This window comes from Aythya marila, assembly GCF_965140915.1.
Source record: "Aythya marila genome assembly, chromosome: 1".
NCBI classification, from domain to species: Eukaryota; Metazoa; Chordata; class Aves; order Anseriformes; family Anatidae; genus Aythya; species Aythya marila.
In genome coordinates, this window is record NC_139042.1 from 173,829,126 (window position 1) to 173,853,501 (window position 24,376).

At 36.6% G+C, this 24,376-nt stretch overlaps 1 protein-coding gene across 2 annotated transcripts in view; it reads left to right on the forward strand.

Moving 5' to 3' along the window:
- Positions 1 to 20,094, forward strand: part of LRIG3 (leucine rich repeats and immunoglobulin like domains 3) — a 43,457-nt gene extending 23,363 nt beyond the window's left edge. Inside the window, exons 5-19 of one of the 2 annotated variants that reach the window (XM_082751498.1) lie at positions 100 to 243; positions 2,590 to 2,733; positions 3,043 to 3,186; positions 3,608 to 3,751; positions 4,971 to 5,051; positions 5,726 to 5,797; positions 6,201 to 6,272; positions 8,622 to 8,785; positions 12,347 to 12,667; positions 13,225 to 13,506; positions 14,118 to 14,570; positions 14,784 to 14,942; positions 15,983 to 16,126; positions 16,209 to 16,484; positions 19,396 to 20,094. In XM_082751498.1, coding sequence (XP_082607624.1) covers positions 100 to 243; positions 2,590 to 2,733; positions 3,043 to 3,186; positions 3,608 to 3,751; positions 4,971 to 5,051; positions 5,726 to 5,797; positions 6,201 to 6,272; positions 8,622 to 8,785; positions 12,347 to 12,667; positions 13,225 to 13,506; positions 14,118 to 14,570; positions 14,784 to 14,942; positions 15,983 to 16,126; positions 16,209 to 16,484; positions 19,396 to 19,640 — 2,845 coding nt within the window. In that variant the 3' untranslated portion in view covers positions 19,641 to 20,094. The remainder of the gene's footprint in view (positions 1 to 99; positions 244 to 2,589; positions 2,734 to 3,042; positions 3,187 to 3,607; positions 3,752 to 4,970; positions 5,052 to 5,725; positions 5,798 to 6,200; positions 6,273 to 8,621; positions 8,786 to 12,346; positions 12,668 to 13,224; positions 13,507 to 14,117; positions 14,571 to 14,783; positions 14,943 to 15,982; positions 16,127 to 16,208; positions 16,485 to 19,395) is intronic. The other variant, XM_082751499.1, reaches the window with a different exon arrangement.
- The last annotated feature ends 4,282 nt before the right edge of the window (positions 20,095 to 24,376 follow it).

Below are 24,376 nucleotides of genomic sequence, written 5' to 3' on the forward strand. Positions count from 1 at the left end.
TCGTGGAATAGGCAGTGTAAGAGCTTTATGTTTCACTATTAGGTATTAAAAAATTATTAAATACCTGTAAATTTAACTTTCTAGACATTGTTTCAACAGGTACATTAACAGTAACCGAATAACCTCCATGGAGCCTGGTACCTTTGACAATTTGTCTACCACACTTCAAGTATTGAAACTGAACAGGAACAAAATTTCAGCAATCCCTCAAAAGATGTTTAAACTCTCCCATCTGCAGCACCTGTAAGTGCAACTTACAATTGGCTAATTGTTTTCAGATTTTCCAAAGCACTGGCAGTGCTTGAACTTTAGCCTTTAATTTAACCAGATGCAGAGTGAGACAGACACAGAAAACATATTACTACAACCCTTGCTAACCACAGCTTTGTACTGAACAAAACTAGTTTTATATATTGGTGAGATGTGAATAGTCTTTGTGTTAAAATTGTTTTTGCTTTTCAAAAGAAAAAAAAAAGGGCAAGACAAAATGGAGAAAGGGTGATAGTATTTTTGTAAGAAAACACTGGAAAATAGTGAAATATACTTACTTCATTCACTACATCAGTCTGTCTTTATTTTTATAGAAACATTTAGAATTGTAGGATCATTTAGGTTGGAAAAGACCTTTAAGATCATCAAGTCCAACCATTATGGTTAAATGGAGGGAATTAATTTGCTTTCAGAAGGTAGGACAATAAGCAATATGCTCAAGCAAATAGATCTCCATCGATTTCACTGATATAGTGCAGTCTATAAATATTTTGCTTAATAAATAACAGATAAGGCTATTGAATATGAAAGAGGCTGGGGAAACATCTTCTTCCACTTTTTGGAAAACTTGAGTGTAGTAAGTTGACAAGAGGATGGGCTAGAACTGTGCTTTGTTAAATCGTGAATAATTATTTTCCATATAAGTTAGTCAAGAGTTGAAAATTAAAAACCCTGTTAGTTTATAATTTATAATAAGTTTGAAAGTAAAAGGTCACAAGAACAGTGAAGTGTTAGGGTGCTTGGCAGCACTGGGAATTTTGGGAACTGGGAACTGCATTTGCACCCAGGAAAGACACAGTCAAACTTTTTTTTTAAAAGTTGAACTTTTTTTTTTTAAAGTTAAACCTTTGTTTGACTTCAGCCTCTGCAGAAGTGTGTGAAAATAGTCATAAAAAGCTCATGATTTGTTAATGATCTCAGTAGACTTTTTGATCTTCAGATTCAACAGAAATTTTGTAAGTTGGTAATATTCTTATTTACAAAAGTTCTACCCATTCACAATTCAGTCAGTAGGCAGATCCAATTATGTCAGGTAGCTAATTTGCAATGAAAGCAGAAAAAGTGTATTATCACCTGAAAGAGGTATTCAGAGGAGGAGTGGGAAGAATTGAAGGTTGTACTTACTGAATGTTCTTTACAGCTTGTGGATGGTCAGACACTGAGGAGTAGGGTTTTATGTTGGGTATTTGTTATTATCAGATAGAGCTTGTATACACGTGAGAGGAAAGTTGAATTATTCCAAGACCGAGACTCTGCAAAATAGCTGTGTAATAATGTAGTTGTATAATAAAATAACTGTATAGTAACTGTATAATGATAAGTATATAGAGAGAATTATTGAGGTCTTTATGTCCTGGAGGGAAGAAGAGGATTCTTCTTGGTTTGATGGGATGCAGGTTGATAGACCAAAGACTATCTTGAAGAGGCAAATGATCACTCACTGCTATATGAGGGCCTTTTGTTAGTATTGTACAGTCCTGTCTCTTCATATATCAATTGCTGCTAAGAAAAAAAGGATCACAAGAAAACTGTTAATTTAGCAAAGAGTAGCTAGTTTAAAATTCACCATTATAAAAGTAGTTAATATTCTCTGTGATTGCATGGGGGTAGATTTCCTTTTTCACGTAGCTCAGAAATCTGCTTGGGGTTGATGCAGGTGTTACGGTTGAAACGGACCAAAACCAAGAAAATGCTGTGAAGAGCAGGGAAATGGAAAATACAGAGTGCTACCGTCACTGCAGCTAGTTCTCCAGCTAGTTATGACTTATAACTAACTTGGGTACATTTACAGTCTCTGACTTAAAAGTGGTGTGTGTATAGTGGTGGGAGGGTGAGTGCCAAAACCACTGAGAAAGAGGGAAGAAACTATCCGTAACTAGTTGTGGAGACTGAGGGAAGAATGCTTGACTCCAGATTAAGAGAGAAAAAATGTGCAGCGTATTTAATACTGGCTAGGTTGGATTATTGATTGCAATTACAAGCCCAAATTTACAACTCTACTTCTGGATAGACACCAGGAATTTACTTTCACTTTTGAGAACAGGATTAATCATAACATTCTACATGTACAAGTATTCTTTATAGCTGAACATCAAGGACCTATCAAGTACTTGTCCTCAGTATCGGAAAGGTAGAACAGTATTCAAATAGTTAAACATAACATATTACAGTAACATGTTCAATTTGTATTGCATCTCGTTTTTGTTGTTTTATGTGCAAGACATGTATTTAAATAAGGTTTGTTTCCAGGGACGTAGGAAAGGTTGTTGGTATGCAGGTAAACTTGCTCTGCTATAACTGTAAAATTTATTGATGCAGGGAGCTGAATCGCAACAAAATCAAAAAAATAGATGGACTCACTTTCCAAGGACTTCCAGCTTTGAAGTCATTAAAATTACAGAGAAATGGTGTTACTAGGCTCATGGATGGTGCTTTCTGGGGATTAACCAACATGGAAGTCTTGTAAGTATCAACTTTCATAGATTCTGCTGATAGCATATTAAGCGGAATAGAACATAAAGAACAGAATTGCTTGCTAAGATTTAAAGATGTTTTTGAAATAAACTGTTCTGGTGTGGTTTGAAAAGCAGTTAGTATTAAGCACTACGCGTGTAAAATAACATACTCTGAATGCATGCATACAACTCTAAATGTAAATAGTGACTGCAGCTATCTAGCTGGTGTTGTGAAGTCAGATGTGGACCCATGGCAAAGCACGCACAGCACTGAGTTTCTGAATCTTAGGACTTTTGTCTGTTTGTGTGTGTACAGGCAGCTGGACCATAACAACTTAACAGAGGTAACCAAAGGCTGGCTTTATGGCTTGCTGATGCTGCAGCAGCTCCATCTCAGCCAAAATGCCATCAGCAGGATCAGTCCTGATGCCTGGGAATTTTGCCAAAAACTCAGTGAGCTGTGAGTAGCTTTTATTCTATTCCAGTTTTGAAACCTGGGTACATGCCAAAGCATGAGCTTCTTACCACTGATCTGTGAATTTTTCATAACAAAGTTTCCAAGGTGACAGCAACTTTTTTGTGTGTAAGACAGTTACATTTTGTTGGAAGAAGTTGAAGCCAACCATGACTGCTTCATTTCACTGTGGCAGTTTTATGAAAGCTGTAACACAGTCATTTTCAAATAAAAGAAATTCATCCTGCAGTAATTTGTGAATAATCATAAATGCTACATAAGCTGTATGGTCAAAAATAGTGTAGTGGATTTTGTGATAGTTGTAAGGGAAAGAACATTTTCCCTGCCTGAAAGAATCACCTGGGTTGAACTGAGTAATAAATGCTGCAACATAAACATTAAAGTCCTTTTTTCCTTGAACTTGCAGAGATTTGACATTCAATCATTTAGCAAGGTTAGATGATTCAAGCTTTGTTGGCTTAAGCGTGCTGGTTGGACTATATATTGGAAACAACAAAGTAAACTACATTGCTGATTGTGCCTTCCGGGGACTTTCCAGTCTACAGACTTTGTAAGTTGACAGACTTGATTTTTGATGTAAAACAAACAAACAAAAAATGAAAAGGAAACAAACAAATAAACAAAAACCCCAGTGCACAGAAAGGTTTTGTTTTGTGTGTTTTTAATTAAAATAATGCACAAACTTTTTCTTAATTTTCCTAGATAAGCATACATTTTTTTCAGTAAGTTATTCTTTTCAGAGTAGTTGTGAAAGGGAAGACTTCTTTCTTTAAGGTTGTGCGCAATGGATGCTGGTAGTTATAAGACAAACTTCCTGTGGCATTATTAGAGTAAAGGCAAATTCAAAGGCAGCAGGCAGCACTGCTACCCACAGCTTTTGGGATCCTGGGTCACAGTTGTGTCTTAACTGGATCAGTGTTTTCCATCGTGGTAGAGCTAGGGTGGCACAACTCAATGCTTCTTATGTTGATGCTTATACTGATAGAGCAGTTGTTGTAAGCATTTGATATATATATATATTTTTTTTGAAATAGCATTTTTAAAGGGAGAATAAAGAAGTAAATTAATCTAAAAATATTCTGCTTCATTAGATTCTTCCAATTCTGTATCACCAATTCATCTGTTACCTAGATCAATGAAATAGTTACTTTTCCCTTTAGGCTTTGAAATGGTTGTTAACATTCAGAGGTATATTCATTCCTCATACGCTTGGTGTGTGCTATGTTTTTGTTGTTGTTGGTTTTTTTGTTTTGCTTTGTTTTTTTTAAGTACGTGGAGAGATACGGGTCATAAAAAGATGTAGTCAGAGATTTGTCAGTTGCCTACATTGACATGGTAGGAATTAGGTAGTAGACTTATCCTAGACTTGTTCTCCTGTAGCCCTACCCTGTTGATTCTTTGTTGAGACACCATCTTTTCACAAATCTCTCTAATCTTTGTGCTGCATAGATAATTTAACTACTACTGTAGACATTACAGGATATAAAAATGATTGATTTATTAATAAATCCGTGTGTTCTCTGTGTGTTAATGTTAAGAACTTAAAAAGGCGCAAATGTGCTTTCATTGAAAGGGGCTGCAGTTGATCTGATGTTCCTTCAGTGATAGTCCCATATCTGAAAAACCTTGCAGGGGAATGGGGGAATGTGGGTATGTTTTCTGACAGTTCTCAAAGCTTTGGTTTTGTGATCTTTCTAATTCTCAGTGGAAAAAGGCATAACTGATAGTTCTCATTGATTTCTCTCCCTATACCCTTTTCCTTTAAATAGGGATCTGAAAAACAATGAAATATCATGGACTATTGAAGATATGAATGGTGCCTTCTCTGGTCTGGATAAACTTACAAAGCTGTGAGTACTGCTACAATATTTTGTCTGATTCCTTAAAAAAAAAAAAAAAACAAACAACCTTATATTATGCCTGTTCCAAGGGGCCAGTCCAACATGATGTTATATTTTCCATAGCTGAGATGATTTTTCTCCCTTACCGTTTTGTTTGCTATAAAATTTTCCTTTCTATAAACAGAACTTTCAGACTTCAAGTCAAATTAATCTGAAATATACATTCAAATTTTAAATGCTGTACTATTTATAGAAACATTTTAGAAAGAATGAGGGTTTCCTATAATATAGGAAGTGTAAGTGTATTATCAAATACTACAGAGGCATAGTGACAGGAATAGTCTTTAATAAAGTAATGCAGCATCCAATAGAAAAGGTTTCTGTGCAAAAAAGATATAATTTGCAAATGCACGTCTACAAATAAAAAAAAAGATGCTTATGTGTATACTTTTAAGTAACCTACATCACTGAATTCTATACTTTTAACATCTTTTAAAATCATTGTAAAATTGAGATGTTGAGTACAACAAATGGGTATATTTTAAAGGTGAGATATTTGCCTGCACTGGGGAAGATTGAATGGTGCTAATTAGTCCAAGTTTAGAAACAAATGTCACAAATGCAATTGTTTAGCTCCAAAAATGCTCCCATCTTTTTTGCATTATATTCTTAATATTTTTCAGGATACTGCAAGGAAACAGGATCAGATCCATTACAAAGAAAGCATTTTCTGGCTTGGATGCACTTGAACACCTGTAAGTAGTAGATATTCACATTTAAACCAACATTGGAAAAAACGAATTTTGATACTAATTGAAACAAAAATAGGACTGACAAGCTTTACTCATGACTTTGAATGGAACACTCCTACCCTGGATGATGGAGTATTCTTAAGAGTTTTCTTCTAATTTTGAAATCTGCTGAATATGAGCTTTGATATTAATGCAGAAAGTGTTACGTGTATTAAGCATGCTATAAAATTCTTTAATATTATTGCTTTGGTTTTTGAGCTAGGGAATCATTTGTATATCAGTAAAGTAGCAAACTATTCCTGGAGTCTTCATTCTAAATACATTCAATTTAATAAATTACTCTTTCCTCCCCTAATGATTTTTATATTTATATTTTATTTATTTTATATTTTTGGATTTTTTTTAGAGATCTAAGTAACAATGCAATTATGTCAGTTCAAGGAAATGCATTCTCACAAATGAAGAAACTCAAAGAATTGTAAGTTTCTGTCTAAAAATGTCACATCTATTAAATGTGTATATCCATATAAACATATAAATAAAAAAGCCTTGTGAGACGTTGCCTGATGCAGTGGTGAACTCTTATTTTAACATTTCTGAAGGTGTCAAAGTTTTCTTACTTTTTACTTTTTAAGTGATGAGTGTATTTAAGTAAGATAGTGTAGGGTAGGAAATGTTCATTTTCTGCTACATTTGGTGTCCGGGGTCCTGATTTTAAATTGGCTGATCTCTAATAGATGTTAGGTAAGGCAGACTTTGATGTAATGTGCTATAACATCAGCAATGCTGTTGCTGAGCTGAAGCTTACTGGACCAGTGAAATGAAGTAACGTAATTCTTTTGTAAAGACCTGGTTGTCAGTGCTTATAATTGGGGCCTTCTATCCTGTAGTAGCAAAGGGACAGATCTTCACAAAAGTTGTGAAGCGGTCAATGGGAAGACTGTATTTTTTTTTTAGTGAGCTTTTTTTTCCCCTCTCTTTTTCTCTAGATCGAGGCATTAGATTTTATAGCTGCATTTTGCTGAAGAGAAAAATTTAGTCATTGTTCCTGGTGTTTTGAGCACAGTTCATACTTCCTTATTCCTCCTCTATTCATATCAGTCTTCTGTAGTCAGATCTGTTGTTCTGAGTTTCTCTATTGTGTACTGCAGCAACAAACTGGAGAATAGCAAAATGATGTAGTTCTTATTATGAGTACTTGGAGCCTCTCGCTTGTGTTCTCCAGTATTACCATTACCGTGTTGGGCACAGTAGAGAGGGTATCAAGAAACCTTACGTATTTGGTTCATTTAAAGTTCAGTTTGACTCATATTGTGGCATAGTTGTAGAAAGCAGCAGCCATATTCCTACACATAGCCAGCCATTTTTTGCCTTCCACTTCCTTAGTTTGGATCTGGTTGTATTACTTGATTAATTTGCTGAACTTAGCTAGCCAGTTGCAGGGCAATTGCTAGATTTGGCAAAAGAGAAGCTGTGGGAGCCCAGGTCTGACGGGTTTTGATGGAGATGATTTGAAGAGTGATCAGATGTGAAGGAATGACAGGCTAAAACACTGCTCCAGGAGATGTAAGATGCTAGAAGATACCGGTCAATGAACACTTCAGTGAAGTAACTACTGAGAAGTTGCTGTTGTCCCCCTATTACTTCTGAAACATTTGGTGCACCTCAATTATGTTAAACAATATGTAGACAATTATATTAAACAATATGTATGTCTACAGCTATGTTTACTTTCTCAGAAGTACAGTTATTTAATAAAAATTCCCATCTAGTTGTTTTATTTTAAGGCCCCTAGAGAGTAAATCTGAAAACAATATGACATGTATCCTGTGCATCAGAATAGCTAAAACTACTGTGCTTTTACTGCCTCCTGAGAATAACAAGAATGCCCTTAGAACTTCAATGAAAGATGACCTGTTTCATTTAGATGTGAAATGGTCGGCTGACATCCCTGGATTTTTGTTTCTGCAGTGTTAGGGTGAAAAGATAGCACAGAGCTTCTTCCTTTTCAAGAAAAAAAAAAAAAAAAAGAATTTTATGTTAATTAGTATGTCTCCATTTACCTTTACAGCTATTTTTCTTGCTGGATCCATAAATTACTTTTCCTTTTTCTCCAAGAGTAGGTAATATTGCAGACTTTGATAAGAGTTTCATTACTGACTGTGTTTTAATTATTTTTTTAAATGGTCATTCTAAGTTTTCAGCTGAAACTGAAACTCTCCCTACTTTACCTATTGATTATATATACACAGAATATACCTTTGGCTTATTCTTTTGTCTTTTTTTTTTTTTCTTTCTCTGTAAATGTAGTTATTCATGTAAATTAGGTAAGCTGATAATCATTCCTACACTTGTTATTGCACCACTGACTGTTCTTCATCACCACATCTTCTTTTTAACCATCCTTCCCCAAGGAGGAGAAAAAAATGGAAAATGAGGAAATTGCCTCAGATTTTTTTTGATGTTAACTTTCAGAGAGCCTTCTGGACTGTTGTCCTAAGTGCCCATTCTGTGTCTTCCACTGCTGATGGCAGTTTTGTACCCAAGGCACTAGAAATGTGCCTAACTGCCTGGAATTATGTATGTAGTAGAAACAAGGAGTTGAGGATAACATATCTGCTTTGTAAAATACTGAAGTCCTGACAATACAGTAATCAGATTTGAACTAAATAGTATTGGTATCTTTCTCTTAAATAGTATTGGTATCTTTCTCTTATAATGTATGTATTTAGGTTGAAGCTTAGCTTTGTATTGACTTGTGTTCATAAGGACCTGTCTAAAAGAAAAAAAAGGCAAACTGTCTTTGAATGTAATTGCTTTTTCTTAGGCACTTAAACACATCGAGTCTCTTGTGTGACTGCCAGTTAAAATGGCTACCACAGTGGTTATCAGAGAACAACTTTCAGAGCTTTGTAAATGCCAGTTGTGCCCATCCTCAGCTGCTAAAAGGCAGAAGTATTTTTGCCGTCAGCCTTGATGGATTTGTCTGTGGTGAGTATGTTCTCTATTCCTCATTTCATAGAAAAAAAATTCGCTGAATGAATCAATTTTTTTGTTGTGGTTTCTCTGATATGTTTTTATTTCACTAGTAAAATGGAAAGGGTTTAATATTTGTTAACATTTTCTTCTCTGTTCCCAAACTCTGATGTAGAAAAAAAGTTTGTGGCTTTCTACAAGATGGAAACTGACATTTTTCTGACTTTTGTTTCGTGTACAGCTTATATAGAACATAGCATAGTGTACAAGCGAAAGCTCGACAGTTTGTGGTGGTAAATGTATATGCTTTTCTAGATTTAAAGGATTGATATTGTTTAAATAACTATCATTTTTAAGTGAGACATATTTTGGCAAACTTAAGATGCTGTTTGTGGTTTTGTTTATTTGTAAATTACTTTCATACTTCATCAGATTTGATGTTATTCCTAAGCTGAGAAAATTTGAAGGTAAAATAGCCATATTCTGACCTTTTTTTGTGTGTGCCTGAAGTCTACTTTAGCAGTGTTTGGAATCACCAAGTTGTTGCTTGTATTTCAACTGTATTTTGAAACATCCAATTTCCACAGTTGTACTACTAATATTTTGTATTTCAGTATACCAGATAGTGAATGCCAATAAAATATTCTTACTTGACAGTGTGAGAATTTGAGGTGATAGCATTTGCCTTAAAATAACATATCTCTTCATATGTTTAGTAGCATTCATTATCACCTTGATGTACGTGAGGGAGAGAATAGTGAACATACACTAGGAGTTCAGAGCAAAGATACAAGTGTATTTGAATACTCTGATACATTATGTGAGATCTTGGAAAATCACAGGAAACAGAAAGCTAACAGGATGTCATATTTTGTTGTGCACATTTGATTTTTCTCTTAATGCAATTCAAACTTTATATTCTTTGGAGACAACAGTTATCATATTTGTCTTCTCAATAACTTCCATTTTGTTGCAAACCGGATTGCTTAATTTTTGCTATTTCTAAACATATCCTGTTTTTAGTGACAAAGCAGGCACAGAATATAAAATAATACATAAAAAAAAAAATAATTATCCTTTCATGTTAGCATTCAAATGTTTTAATATATTAATGTTAACTAATGAGTACATAGTGCATAATTTAGCTAGTGCTGAAAAGTAGAAGTTGACATAGTGCAGGAAATTACTGATTGTTCGATAGTTAATGAAGTATATATGAATAATATATAATTATTTATGAGAAACTCAGGCAATATATTCAGTTGGGGGATTTAAATATATATCTCTTATTTTTTAAACCACAGGGGACAGCGATCTTTCTTTTAGTTGCTGAATGCCATTTGTAATGAATTAATTTTAAAACATTTAAAATGTGTTGGCAAAGAGGGATGTATTAAGAGTAAGTAGATACATTTAACACACAAAGTAACTGTGATGCAGAAGTAACTAGAATCTGTTAATGAAATCAGTGGGTGTTTCACTGCTTACTTTATTAAATCTTTAAAAGTGTGCTATCATTAGACTTTTGGATGTACATGCATTATAAGTTTAAAATGACCACTTTTGCTTTTATAGAGTTTTCAGGAGGAATAGATTGAAACTGAAACTAAAATAATCTATTACATATTATTTGTGTAAGTGTATAAATCCTTCAAATCATGTGAAGTTACACTTTTAAAAACAGGAGACAGGAGAGAGTCATCCTGTATTTGTTAAAGGAAGACACATATTAGACAAGCTTCTGTGAAGCTAAAAAATAGGAAAACCATATAATTTATATTTTCTAAAAGCATGTATTTCAAGCTGAAACAAATCATGAAACGTTTCTGTACCAAAGATACCTGTGGAAGAAAAGTAGAAGAGATGCTTTGGTGACCTGAATTAATTCAGTTTAATGTTGCTAAAAAAAAAAATAAAAAAATAAAAAAGAAGTATAGCCCAGGTGAGGAATAGTTATCCATTATATAATAGCCGAGTGGCTTCTATAAAGTAAGAAATATATTCCTCAAAAGTGAAAGAGTGTATGTTTGTGATACGTCTGTGTAACTGTGTTTGTGTGATACATGTACTCAAATAAACATGCTGTACTGAAAAAAAAAAAAAACAAAAAAACAAACAAAAAAACAAACCAGGTTTGCTATTTTATCCTGAGATGTTATTTTGTATTCTGTAATACTGCTTATTTGAGTGACTTTCTCACAGCTTCCCCCAAATAATTGCCACATTAAATTATATTGTTATTCCATTGATAATACAACTGAAACAGAGTGAAATATGTCCTGCTGTAGTTTCATGTGGCTCATTTAAGTATATACTATGTTTTCTTAAAGTTATCTTTGAGCAAAGTCAATGCAAGTATTAAGTATTTTTTGCAAATGCTGTAATCTGTCTTGGGGACAGATTAATACACAGGTATAAAGGAGGTAAAACTAAGTGGCCTGGGAGATTTTTAAGATGCACATCAAGATCAGGAGTCCCAGATCAGGAGGACTTCCATGTTACCCTGTAGCTGGAGCTCAGCTCCAGACTTCCAGGTGTTCTATAGATGGTTCAGGTACGGGCTATCTGTATGTTCTTTTGCAACATGCTATGTTGAGGTTTTTCAAAGAAATTACACTTTGATCCTTTTGTTTGTTGCTCTGAAGCAGATGAGACATAAAAAGGCGAAGGGGTGAGGTAAAGCCTTTAACGCTCTGCAGTGCGAGCAAGTCTGTGGTAAGGAGTAGTTTGGATTTAGGAAGGCTTTTCCTTCACTACGTGCAGAGTTTGGGCTTGAGCCTTTGTTGGTAGATAGGAGACATCATGGGAGCTGGGAATACTCTAAGCCTTCTACTTCTGGGAGACCAAGCATTTAATTGCCCATTCCTTTTGTATATGCGTCTACATGCATTTGACAAAATAACTAGTTCAGAAGGTGACTAACCGTGTGAAGTAACATAAGTGTTGTTAGGGTAACTTACTCTCCATGAAAGGACCTCCAGAAAATAACCGTTTGATATTTTTGTGTGGAGTCTTCTTAAGGGATTCAGCACTGCTGCATTTGCAAGGTATACAAAACAGCTGCAAATAATCTGAAAAATTACTTTTGTGCATGATTTTTTTGTGTGTGTGTGTATGGGTTTTGGGAAAACCCTGGACTTTAACTTGCTGTTTCTGATTGCAGAAGAACTATGCTTTCAATAAAGAAAAAATCATAGCAACCTCAGGTGTTGTAAAGATGAAGGGTAGGCTTCATGACTGACATTTGCAATAGTTCTTACAGATGTCAAGGGGTAGTTCTTTTTCAGTGCTTCTGTTGAACAAACTGTACATGCAGTCTGCTTTTAAATGTGCTTTCTCTTCAATAAGAGATGACTTGGCAGAAAAAAATCATAAATATGGCATCTTTAAATGCCCTAAGGTTGACAAAACTTAAAATGAAAGCATTGTGTATCCATTTTATAAACACTTAGTTGACTCTTCTCTCAAACCTATAAAAACAAGTCTTATAAACTCTTTCTAAAAAGAGTCCTCAGGGCTCACATATATTTTTCTCGGTGTTACTTTTTGTTTTTCTCCCTTCTCCCCTCCGTGCAGATGATTTTCCTAAGCCACAGATAACTGTCCAGCCAGAAACCCAGTCAGCAATTAAAGGCTCCAATTTGAGTTTTGTATGTTCGGCAGCCAGCAGCAGTGATTCCCCAATGACTTTTGCATGGAAGAAAGACAATGAATTACTGCATGATGCTGAAATGGAGAATTACGCACACCTCCGGGCACAGGGTGGTGAAGTGATGGAGTATACTACCATCCTTCGGCTACGCAACGTTGAATTCAGCAATGAAGGGAAATACCAGTGTGTTATTTCAAATCACTTTGGTTCATCCTACTCTGTTAAAGCCAAACTTACAGTAAACAGTAAGTATGTTACTTTTTGCTTGTGGATTTGAAATATAATCATTTTAATCAAGATATGTAAACATATTTCTTTCCATTCTCATCATCTGCATCTTTTAGAAGATCCCTTAATAAGCTGAGATTTCTTGAAACGTATCTGGTTCCAAGATCACCATCCAGTTTTACATCTGGGCCCAATGTGCTGAACTAGTATAGCAAAAAAAACAAACCAAATTTTTAGTAAATGTGACAAAGTCTGTGTAACACAACAGGAAAATACTAATCTAAATACTAATATTTTCTTCACAGGGGGTATGTCTATACTGTTTAAAGAGTTTCTGTGGCAAGATCATGAAGGAAGCTGTTAGCAGAATTAGATTTTGATCTTGGTAGTCCTGCAGACTTCATATCTCCCTCCTTTTCTGTTAGCTGTCTATTGATAAATTCAGGTTGTATGGGTTTACTGCTTTTTTAGGCCTAAGAAGGATGTTAAAATGATGAATACGCTGTGCTAAAAAATAAATATGTCTTTCATATATGATTTATTATTCATTTTGGTATCACTAATTTTCCTTTAGTGCTGCCTTCATTTACGAAGATTCCCATGGACTTAACCATTCGTGCTGGGGCAATGGCACGTTTGGAATGTGCTGCAGTTGGACATCCTGTCCCCCAGATTGCTTGGCAGAAAGATGGTGGAACAGATTTTCCTGCAGCACGCAAGAGGCGTATGCATGTCATGCCTGAAGATGACGTATTCTTTATTGTTGACGTGAAAATAGAGGACACAGGCGTTTATAGCTGTACAGCTCAGAACACTGCTGGAAGCATTTCAGCTAATGCAACGTTAACAGTACTAGGTAAAAAATTGGCAATCCTTAAAGACATAAGTCTTCTCGAAGATCAGAACTATTGCTGAGCAGTTTTAAAATCGTATGCTGACTAAAAATACCATTATTTTTAGTCATAGTAAGAATAGAATAGGAATTATAATCTTCTGAAATATTATGTATTGACACATAATTATAGTTTAGAAATATGTATTCCAGCACACAATCACTATTATAATGCACAGTAATAAAGGATAGTTATGCTTCATTTCTCAGATACAGATGAAACAACTTATAATACGTAGAAAAAGAAAAATGGGCTGATGTCTTTCTTTAGAGATTTTTTTTTTTTACTTTTAATTTCCTGATGTTTTGTTAACCATCTTTAACCTATTTCTTTATACTCTTAAGTGTGTGTGATTTTATCTTTGTAAGGAAAACAAGCATCTAAATCTGATCAACTAACATGCAGACTGCAGGCTCTTAGTTCAAATTCCTTGAAAGTGTTTTCTCTCAGAATGACAGTAAGCTTCATTAGCCCTTACTGATGCATTTAATTTAGCTTTTCCTCTTGAGCTGTGAAGGAAAGGGGCATATTCCCATTCTTTCAAGGTCACATAAAGCCTATTCTTTCTTTTCAGAAACACCATCATTTTTGCGGCCTTTGCTGGATCGAACTGTAACAAAAGGTGAAACTGCAGTCTTGCAGTGCATTGCTGGTGGTAGCCCTCCACCCCGACTGAACTGGACTAAGGATGACAGCCCTCTCGTGGTAACAGAAAGACATTTCTTTGCTGCAAGCAATCAGTTACTGATTATTGTAGATACAGATGTAGAAGATGCTGGGAAGTACACTTGTGAAATGTCTAATACACTTGGAACAGAACGAGGCAACATTCGTCTTAATGTAATTCCTACTCCCACCTGTGATTCTCCTCAAAACATTGCTCCATCACTTGATGATGATGGATGGGCCACAGTTGGCATTGTGATCATAGCTGTGGTTTGCTGCGTGGTGGGCACTTCCTTGGTGTGGGTGGTCATCATCTACCACACCAGAAGGAGAAATGAAGATTGCAGCATCACAAATACAGGTGTGTAAACTGAAGGTTAGTCTTGGAAGGAAGAAAAAAAAATATGTTTGTGGTTACTTTCCAATGACTTTGTTGTAGGAACATTTATGTGCTTTTAGTCATTCAGAAGAGTGAATTGCTTGTTACTTTCAGCACTGTGCTGACAAATTTAAAAATGCTCTACAAACCCTGAAGTATGCTGATGGCTTTTGTGCATGTTTTGCTTCACCACAGATGAAACAAATTTGCCTGCTGACATTCCAAGTTACCTGTCATCCCAGGGCACGCTGGCTGAAAGGCAGGATGGATATGGTTCATCTGAAAATGGCAGTCATCATCAGTTTCTCACGTCTTCCATGGGAGGGTATTTCTTACAGCAGAGGGACAGTAATGGTAAGTATGAAATGTTAAGCAGATTTTCCAGCTCACTTGAGTAGCTACAGTTTGGCTATTGTCTTGCTAACTTATTGAAATAGCACTAGTGAAACATCTTCACCGAAGTTGAAGAGAGGGTATAAGACTTATTGCATGTGCTTGCATCAACAAGCTAATAACAGAAACTTGGTTCTGTCCATCCAGATGACACTATGGTTTTGCTTAAATCTTTTTCTCTAGTCTCAAGGGTAACTTTAAACTGATGTTCACATTTCTGAAACAAGAGTGTTCAAAAAGGATCGTGTGTCTTTCTCTGTTGCAGCTTGAAAAGGATGCTTGTAATGCAATGTAGAGATGGGTGCTAATACCGGCGTAACTTTAGTATAATATAATTGGTAAAGTTTCCTGTTAGAAAAGTTGTTAGGGTCAATGTTAACAAGCAGTTTAAGGTGAGTGTAGATTTAAAGATGCAGTATTTTTACGTATTTGGCCACTAAGAATCTAAAATATACCTCAGTTTGGGAGGAAAATGCATCTTACTGGGAAGGAGTTAGGAATAGAGATGCCGTCAGCTGATGTCAATGGAGCAGTTGTGAGGTAGTGAGAGGAGCTGCCTCGTTGCAGAGCAAGGACCATGGAGCAAGTCCATAGCTTTCAGGCTGCTGAGCTGAAAGGCAGAAGAGCTGTTGGAGCAGCCAGTGACTCCCTCTGACTTTTCCACCCATAAATTTATCATTACCTCTCTCTGCTCCAAAAGGAGCAGTGTGCTCTGCTATGCAACAGAAAATGAGCCTGGCTTCCAGTGTTTTAGAGGAAGCAAGTCCTTGGTTCTGATAATATAATGAAGCAAAGTGTGACACGTTCTCAGTCAAGCTAATTAATTGAGTGCTTTCTAGAATTAGCCTTTTCATCAAAAGGTTAGGTTAAACTTAAGCAAGCTCTAAATATACTGTGAAATTTAATTGAAAAGCTTAGGTTTTTAGCAGAATTTACTTAAAAAAGCATAAATTGAAGCTTAATAAAAGACCATACGCTGACATGTCAATTATATTTTTAAGGTATTTGCCACCTAGATAATGGCAGTGAAACAGACATGGAGGGTGTTGCAGATCCATTCCTATGCCACTATCTGGGGACTTCAGGGACTTTGTATTTAAAAGGAAACACGTATGGTTCTGAGGCCTTTGAAGCCTGCAGCACAAGTAAGTTGGAAAAAAAATATAATTCTAATTCAATTTTACGCAATGATAAATCTTTATTAAAAAAAATTGTCATCTTCTTTAGGTTGCAGTCCTGACCAAAGAACAGTAAACCTGGACCCATATGAGTCTGGATATTTAAAGAAAAAGGACTGTTACCAATACTCGCCTCCACTGGAAGATCCCTTTGACCAATGTGTTGGCATTGTTGGAATGCAGGCTGCAAGTGGCAAATTGATTACCTCCATTTATACTCAAAATGAAGGAACTGGACTAAAAAGCGGAAGTCTTAACTCAGACAAATTTGATTTAAACAGAAGTTTGGAACCGTCATCTATTATCAGTAACAGCACTTTCATGGGTATGTTTCTCACTGTTTTTACTCAAGCTGTTGGTGTTCTTATCATCTGCCATTCCCTATTTGCAACACTACGCAAATCTGATTTCTCAGTTTTTGTTTCCCCCTCCTACAATGAGTAACTCTTCGATAGTGCTTTGCTCATACAGCTAGTGTTGTGAAAAAATAATTTTGTTCAATGTTGTATGGGTTTCTTTCAGCAGGTGTCAGCAAATTCAGTAAGATAATACAGCATGTGGAATACAAGTACTATTGAAAGGAAGAGAGGAGAGATGGGAAGTAGCTGAGGAAAGGCAGTTGGAGAGTTGTACTTGACATTTTGCATGTGTTCTTGTGTCCTCTCCCCTTCCTTCGCAAGTAATTCACAATATGGCAGTGTCTATTTTTAAGGCATGCCCAACATGATGAGATACAGAACTGTATGATTAAGCTGTATCTCCACAGCAGTGCACCAGTACAGTTGGATGCTTCCGAATTGGGTGTGCCCTCTGTATCGAACTGGGAGTTAGGCAGGATATGGGCCCTCTCCTGTGTTACAGAGAGGGTGGCTTGGGGTTTATTCAGAAGCAGAATTGACCTTCTTCAAAGAAGTCCTCAGATACATGGACTTGTACCACAGACGTGGTAGCCCAGTGAGGTGATTCACCCCTGGTTGTAACTGTGAGCCTCTTCTAAGGAGTGTTAGGTACAGCAAAGTGAACGTTTGAAGCTCAGGAACAGAAAAGTGATTGCAGTAAAACTGCATAATGAGCAGATCTTAGATTACCAGAATGTCTTAATAGCTCACATTTACACATCTCTTCAGCGGTGTGGTTTTTATCTTAACGTGCTGGCAGATTTCCATAAATGCTAGGGTTCTTAAGTACATCTTCTCAAACTTCAGGCATAACAGAAGTTTTGCCTACCAGGCAAAAGGTGCACAGGAGGGCTGGGGCAGGTGAGGAGACTGACTCTAGTGTGTGAGGATATATTGTAATGCTGTCAGCCACAACTATTTACTCTTCAATGTAAGGCACTATAGAAAAATGCTCTGTCCACCCCTCCAGTCTCTTCTTTTTTCTTGGTGTGAATGACAGAAGAGTTCCTGAAGGGGAAAAAGGTTGCTTTAATTTTGAAGCTCACTAATTTTTTGGGTTGGTTTGGTTGGTTGATTTAAAATGCATATAAACACACGTACTGCTTTCATGCCTGTGATATCTGAGTGCCAAGTGCACTCAGATACTGTCGACTCTTTCCTGGCTCGTGTATCAGCAGACTTGTTCAGGGCCTGGATCTGCCTGCTGAGGCGAGGGAACCTGTGGGAATGTGTATCACTGGGCTCTTTGTTCTCCAGGGGTAGGGAGGGAGGTAGAAGTTCTAAAGCTTCACCCCTTCAAAAGCCAGATGTTCAGAACATAAAACATTGCAGATGCCACAACATCTGGCAGAGGCCCTGGGACTGCACACAGCCTCCTGGCTGCCTGCCACTATTGCGGTGGTAGGACTCTGCAGATAGGGCTTTACCACACATGTCCTGCAGAAAGAAAGTGGCTCTGCTGTGTGAGGATACAGCCTTGAGGGTTCATACCACCCTTTCTGCCCTAAAAACCTATACAGAGTTACTTGTCAATTTTCTGAGATACTACCAACCCAAGCTGCATTATCACTGTCTTGGATATTCATTATCATTAGACCTCTTCACTCAAAAGATCCTGTGGTTAGATCTTGGAGATGGGTGTGAAAGAGGTCTTGATACTTTTCTTGCCTTTAGTTTTGGAGTTGCTTCTTCAGCATCATTGTCTTCAAATCCAGCCCCCTTTTTACCCCTACAATCACAATGAAGAAAGGCATTAACAGCACTGCTGGTGTGTAAGGCAGAAAGTTCACAGCTTGGATTTTTTTTTTTAAAGACAGTTCGTTTGTAGCTTTGGTGCTGAGGCACAGCCTTTTATGTTGTGTTAGGAGCAAAATTGCTTTGCAAATCACTGATACAAATATGGATCTCATCCAAATCCATTTTTAGTAACATCTCAAATTAAAATTTCAGTTGAAACTTTTACTTGTAGCAAATAGGTGAAACTAGAAGTATGGCTTCAAAAATGAGCCTGTGACACATTCTCCTCAGAAAGTGTTTTAGGTATCACAGATACTACGCTTTGTGTCAGCTGTGTTAGGGCATCAGAGAAAGCCCTTCTTGTGGAGGTGTTAACACTAGCACCTTACTAATAGTGAAGAGCGAGGGGAACACTGATTATTTTCTGGCTAGTGAATACAGATATTTATAAATAGACATTCAACTGAAATGCGACATTCTCCTTTGGTTTATATCTGTTCTAGCCAGTTGCAGGCAGAGAAATGAACAGGTGTGAATGAAAGCATAGTTTGGCTGACAGGACCTTTATTACTAATAGGAAATGTTAGCCAGAAGAAAGACTGTTTTAGCATTCAGATTGCATGATGGTGGGTGTTGTATAACCATATTCTAATTATTCTTTTAATTTGTGCTGAACTGCATTGCAGATTTCATGTGTCATTGGTTCACTGAAGAACAGGACAGAGTGACTGTTCTGACTTAGAACAGTTCTGCATTAGAACAATCTTGTGATTTGTTTATAGTTTGGTCTCTGTCCTTCCCCAAAGAAAACAGGCATGGGAGTAGTCATGAAAACAAAGGTAATGAAGTTACGTCGTGTGTGGCTGTCAAGTCATTTACGTTGGAAATGTTTATAAAGTCTCAGGTGGTAGAATCTTGCCATATAGCTGTGATCACACTTAGGTTTTCTTTTAACAGGAAGAATAATAGTTACATAAAATCTCACCTTTGTAAACTTTTGCTTGTGTCAGTCCTTGGATTTCATTCTAATGTGAAGCCCTCAGTGAAACACAAATCTGTCTGCATCAATGTTTCTGTACTTACACATTTGCTATCTTTCAGGAACATTTGGAAAGCCTTTATGGAGGCCTCAGCTGGACTCTCTTTCAAGTCATAGACAGCCAGCATGTTGCCAACCAAAAACCTCCCATACTAATCCTCATGCTTCGTTGGACTTTGATTCAGAGGCAGATGAAGATGGAAAGGAAAGGACAGTTTCTAGAGGAGAAGATAGCATTTATACTTACAAACAGTCATTTGAAAACTTCAGGACTTCTACTTTTCAATCCTGTGCTTTGGATACATAGCTTCTTTCAGACCTGCCATTGATATCTGGAACCAAAGAAATACTTTGACATACTACTACCTCAGTGTGGAATTTTATTTAAAAAGGGAATAAGGAAAGGAAGAAGGGAAGAAAGAAACCACATGATGCTATGAACTCAGAACAAATAAATGCATTTTTATTCAAATAAAACAAAATTGCCAAAATGCTCTGAGTTTTTATACAGGGAAAGCATTCCTTATAAAAATACTATATTTCTAATTATTTTATAGCTTTGTTTTATGCAAATAATATCTTGTAAATTAATGGTGTAAATAATACAGCATATGTATTTCTATGTCAGACTTCATTTTATTGAAATGAGTAGTGAGCATTCTAATTTTGTACTGTTACTTACACCTTTTTTATAAATGGAAACTCCATGCTGTTTGCAGGTATCATGCATCTTATTTGCACATTACTTTTAATAAACTATGCTGCCATGTGGTCTCTGACCCACATTACTGTATGAAGAATGAGAAGTGTGAATTCTGTTTGTAGATAGAGAAAAGGAGTATTGCATCTGTAGGTGCCTTCTGTTGCATGTTTTCACCTTGATTTGCCTGAAACTTGTGTTTCTGGATTTACTGTGTTAAATGTGTTCATCTTCTAAGAGGGGTGTGGTCCTGCCACAACTCCTGGTGGTTGGTAAGATAGCTTCAATCTATTTGTGCCAAAATAAATATGCAAATCTTCCACTTTCTGCATTCCCACAATCAACTATGTATGCACACATTCTCAGTTTTCATGCACACAAGACTGTATCACTGTCTGTGCCTGCAACTAGTGTGCATGCATCTGGTGGAGGATATGCACGAATCCGTATCAAGTTACTTAGAAAACTAAAAAAAAAAAAAAAAAAAAGGTGCTGGAAGTCTGCCTGGTACCATCACTCTTTTCTAAGTGGTGTACTGTTAAATGTTTGCCAAATATGCAGTGCATGTCTGAGTCTTTACTTTCCCATACCCTTTCTTCCTATTTTTTGCTTCTGCAACCACTTGCATGCCCAACATGAAAAGGTAATCGAAGTACAAGATAATGTTTTCTTTGGTTTAACTCACGCTTCTGTTCCTTTTTCAGCAGCCCTTTTCTGGTTATAGATGAGATCTGTGCTTCATTCAATTGCTCAGTCAAGTTGAGCAATTGTAAATTGTTGCTGGATTAAATTTGCAGTAATGAACCCAATGCCCTTAACTATACAAAGTCAGAGAAAGAGGTTCTCTTACTCTAAAATGGTAATTAAAACTAAGTGAAAACACTCTATTTTAGATTTCTATTTACAGATGTCTACTATTTAAAAAGGCTGTGAATCCTGTTGTCATCACTGCATTAAAACAGTGAGACTCCAAAATGGTTAACATTACAGGACACTGGCTTTTTAAATCTGTCTACTTTGAAGGTGCAAACTTACATGGTTGCCAAATCACTTCTTTTAAACTAAATTAAAAGCAGCTGTTAGAGGAGGCCATCACAGACATGGCTAAAGCTAGAGCAAAGGTTTCACTGCCTATGTAGCTGAGCTAAGGGCTTTTTGTTTTTTGCAGCCAGAAACCTGGTACCCAGATTGCGATGCAATTTTCCTTTAATTTAGGCGCCAGTATTAGAGACAGGAAGTTAATCCATCCTTAGTCACTGGTGGTCTAAGTGAAGAGAATGGATTTTGCGTGCCTTAGTTTATCATATTGCCAGATTTTCTGACTCTTATTGTTAATTTGTCTTCATTGCTGCCAGATGTGCTGATGTGGTGACAGACATTGATATGGGTATTTGATTATAATTAAGTGCATTTTGAAAGAGATTAATTTTTCCTGAGTTAAGCACAAAGCTATAAGTCAATAAGGCAAGAAATCTTAAATTTGATTCAGTCAGTAACTCGAGATCATTTCTTCCCACCACTGATCCCAGCTTTTTTAAGGGGAGGAAAGCTGGAGGGGTGTGTGATTGCTTTGCTTTTTGACATATCTAAAAAAGAAAAAAGTTTTTAAAAGTAAGTACATCTTTCATTCCAGAATTAATGTTTATACTTATGACTCCATGTTAAAGGTCCGTCATGAAAAACAAGCTTTAAGTTTGTTTTCTGTAACTGGGGTAAGGTTGGGAACGGAGGCAGCGTCACTTATTTATCCCTTTCATTTTCACCCTTAAATACTTTATTTTTGGACTTTCTGTCCAAGAGTATAAAGATCCTAATCTTCCAGGGACGTGGATCCCTGTACCCAAGTAGAGGTTCAGGGTCAATGCCTGAATTTTAGACCCTTCCCATCAGCAGGTTGCTTTTAGCAACCTAAAAATACAAATGACTGCAATTTTATTTGATGCCTTAAATACTCAGAAATGAATGTTCATAAGTCCTTTTGCTAGTTTGAGTTTTCATGTTTATTGTGCTTAAATACGGTGGTAATTGTAAACTGCAAGATAGCTGTGATGACTTACTAGTTCTTTTAAAAACTGTTGATATAACCAAACATGTTTCTAAAAACTTGCAAGTGTTACCTTCATTCTCTTTCCTCTGAAGATCCAGAGGTTAGGGAGCTGGTAGATTGATGTTTACACAGCTGAAAACTAAATCATAAGCTGATGTGATGGGAAAATAAATTGCAGCCAACAATGAATAAAGCTTACACTGAATCTTAGAAGAGCCTTAGAATGAGAAACAAGTGTTGCTGAATGGCAGGATAGACATTTTGCAGCTTTTTCAGCAGCAGCAACTGAAATTTTGTTATAGGCTCACATTAATACTTGTAAAATGCTCTTTAGGGGCAGTATGCTCTTAATATATTACACAAAATGTTCTACCCAACAAACTCATACAAACAATTGATGAGGTATAGATTTCTGCAAGCTCTGAATAAACACTTTAAAGAGAGAACTGGACTGATCTGTTTACTGAAATCTCTCTGGAGCAAGCATTTCCTAACTAAACTAGTCTAATGAGGCCACAATTAGAAAAGCAGCCATATTGTTCAGCAGAAAGTTTGGGCCTAACTAATTTTCATTGTGGCACTGTCACGATCCATTTAGACTTGACTACAGAAAAAAAAAATAAAAAAAAAATCTAAGCCACAGCATTGTGTCCTGAATTACTGTAGAGTTTCTTAAGGTTTTATATGTTCAAAATTGTAGCATCCAGTCTTCGGTTCGGAAGCTATGCAGACTCTCACCGCAGAGAATGTGTCTGACTAATTTAATATTTTTGTTTAGTAGCTGTATGACATTTCTTTATCTGAAAAGTGGTGGGGAGAGCCTCACTTTAGTAAAGAGAGGAAATCTGTGTATTATGAGGTGCACTTCTTGTACATACGGTTCTACTTAGAAGAGGCGCTTACCAGATACCTTCCTTTATTATATTTTGTGGAAGCATTACACCTGGGAACTAAAGCCATATAGTGTCTTTGTGCAGTTATGTGTGGCAAAAAGTGCTTATGAGGGTGGTTGTGCCTTAGGATTAGGACTCAGTTGTTCCACTGCCACAGGATATGGCCCTATCCTATCTTACTGAAAGATATAGGGTGTCTCCAATTTCCTAGGCTGCCTTTTATTCTGCAGTTCGGTACTGCTCCCATGTCCTTTAGGGACCCTCTTTGATAACCCACACTACTCTGTTTCCATTTTCTTGTCTTGCCCTGTCACTGAGGTTGCAAGCTAGAACAAATGTATTCGGTTTGCAGAGCACAGTGTAGTTCAAGGCAAGAAGTCAGCAGTGCTGAGGAGACGAGAGGAAGCATGGGGAGGCAGGCTAGGTCACAGCTTTAGAAAGCTTTTTGTCTGAATATGCAGTAAATGCATAACTGAAGAGACAGAATATAAAATATTTATAATATAATGCATGCATTTCCTTGTTCTTTACCCTACTTCTTGTGTATTTAGTTCCACTCATTCTCCATGCTCTAAAATGCTAAAGGCAGCTATGTACCAAAGGGCGTGTCATCTGGAGAATTATGTTTTACTGCATCTACGTTCCCCTTTTCTGGTCCAAAAGAAATACGATCCATTTGTTATTCCCTCTGTGTGTGTGTGTGTGTGTGTTCAAGACTAAATATTGCTGGTGCAATGCATAGTTTCCCAGAGTCATGTGCTCCGTGGGGTCCACTGACTGATGGTCAATGTGACTAAAGAATGTCATGGGATGACAGGACCTGAAAGTAAAATCAGTAGTAATTTAAGTTCACTGCTTGTAAAACAAATTTAGGCATTGTGACTCGACTCCAGGATTTTATTTCCCACACAACAGAGAACAGAAGCACAAATTATTCTAGGTTCTGGACTTCAGTTACAGTACTTCAGTTTTCTTGAGACATTGGTACAGTCACTTCAAAGTGCTTGCTTGATTGTTGACTGTGGACTCTTTACCAACAAATGCAATGCAGGAGTTTGCAGTCTGAAAACCTGTATAAAACATGCTCTGAAATGGATGATTAATAACTTTAAGCCCTGCAAATTTCAAATGTGAAATTTTCACACTGGAAATTAGGATTTTACTTGCTTGACCGAGGTAATCGGATCACCTGAATATAAATCAAGCTTTGAGATCATGTAGGCTCTGATGCCCTTACTTTAAAAGACTTGTATGCAGCATGGTCTGAAGAGCCCCTTGTTTGCCATAGCAATGTATAATACACCTTAAATATTGTCAGCTCTTCCTTTGTTGATATGAATGTAGAAGCTGTGATTTATGTTCTGGGTCCACTGCTAGATAATCAAAATTCAGGTGTTGATTGT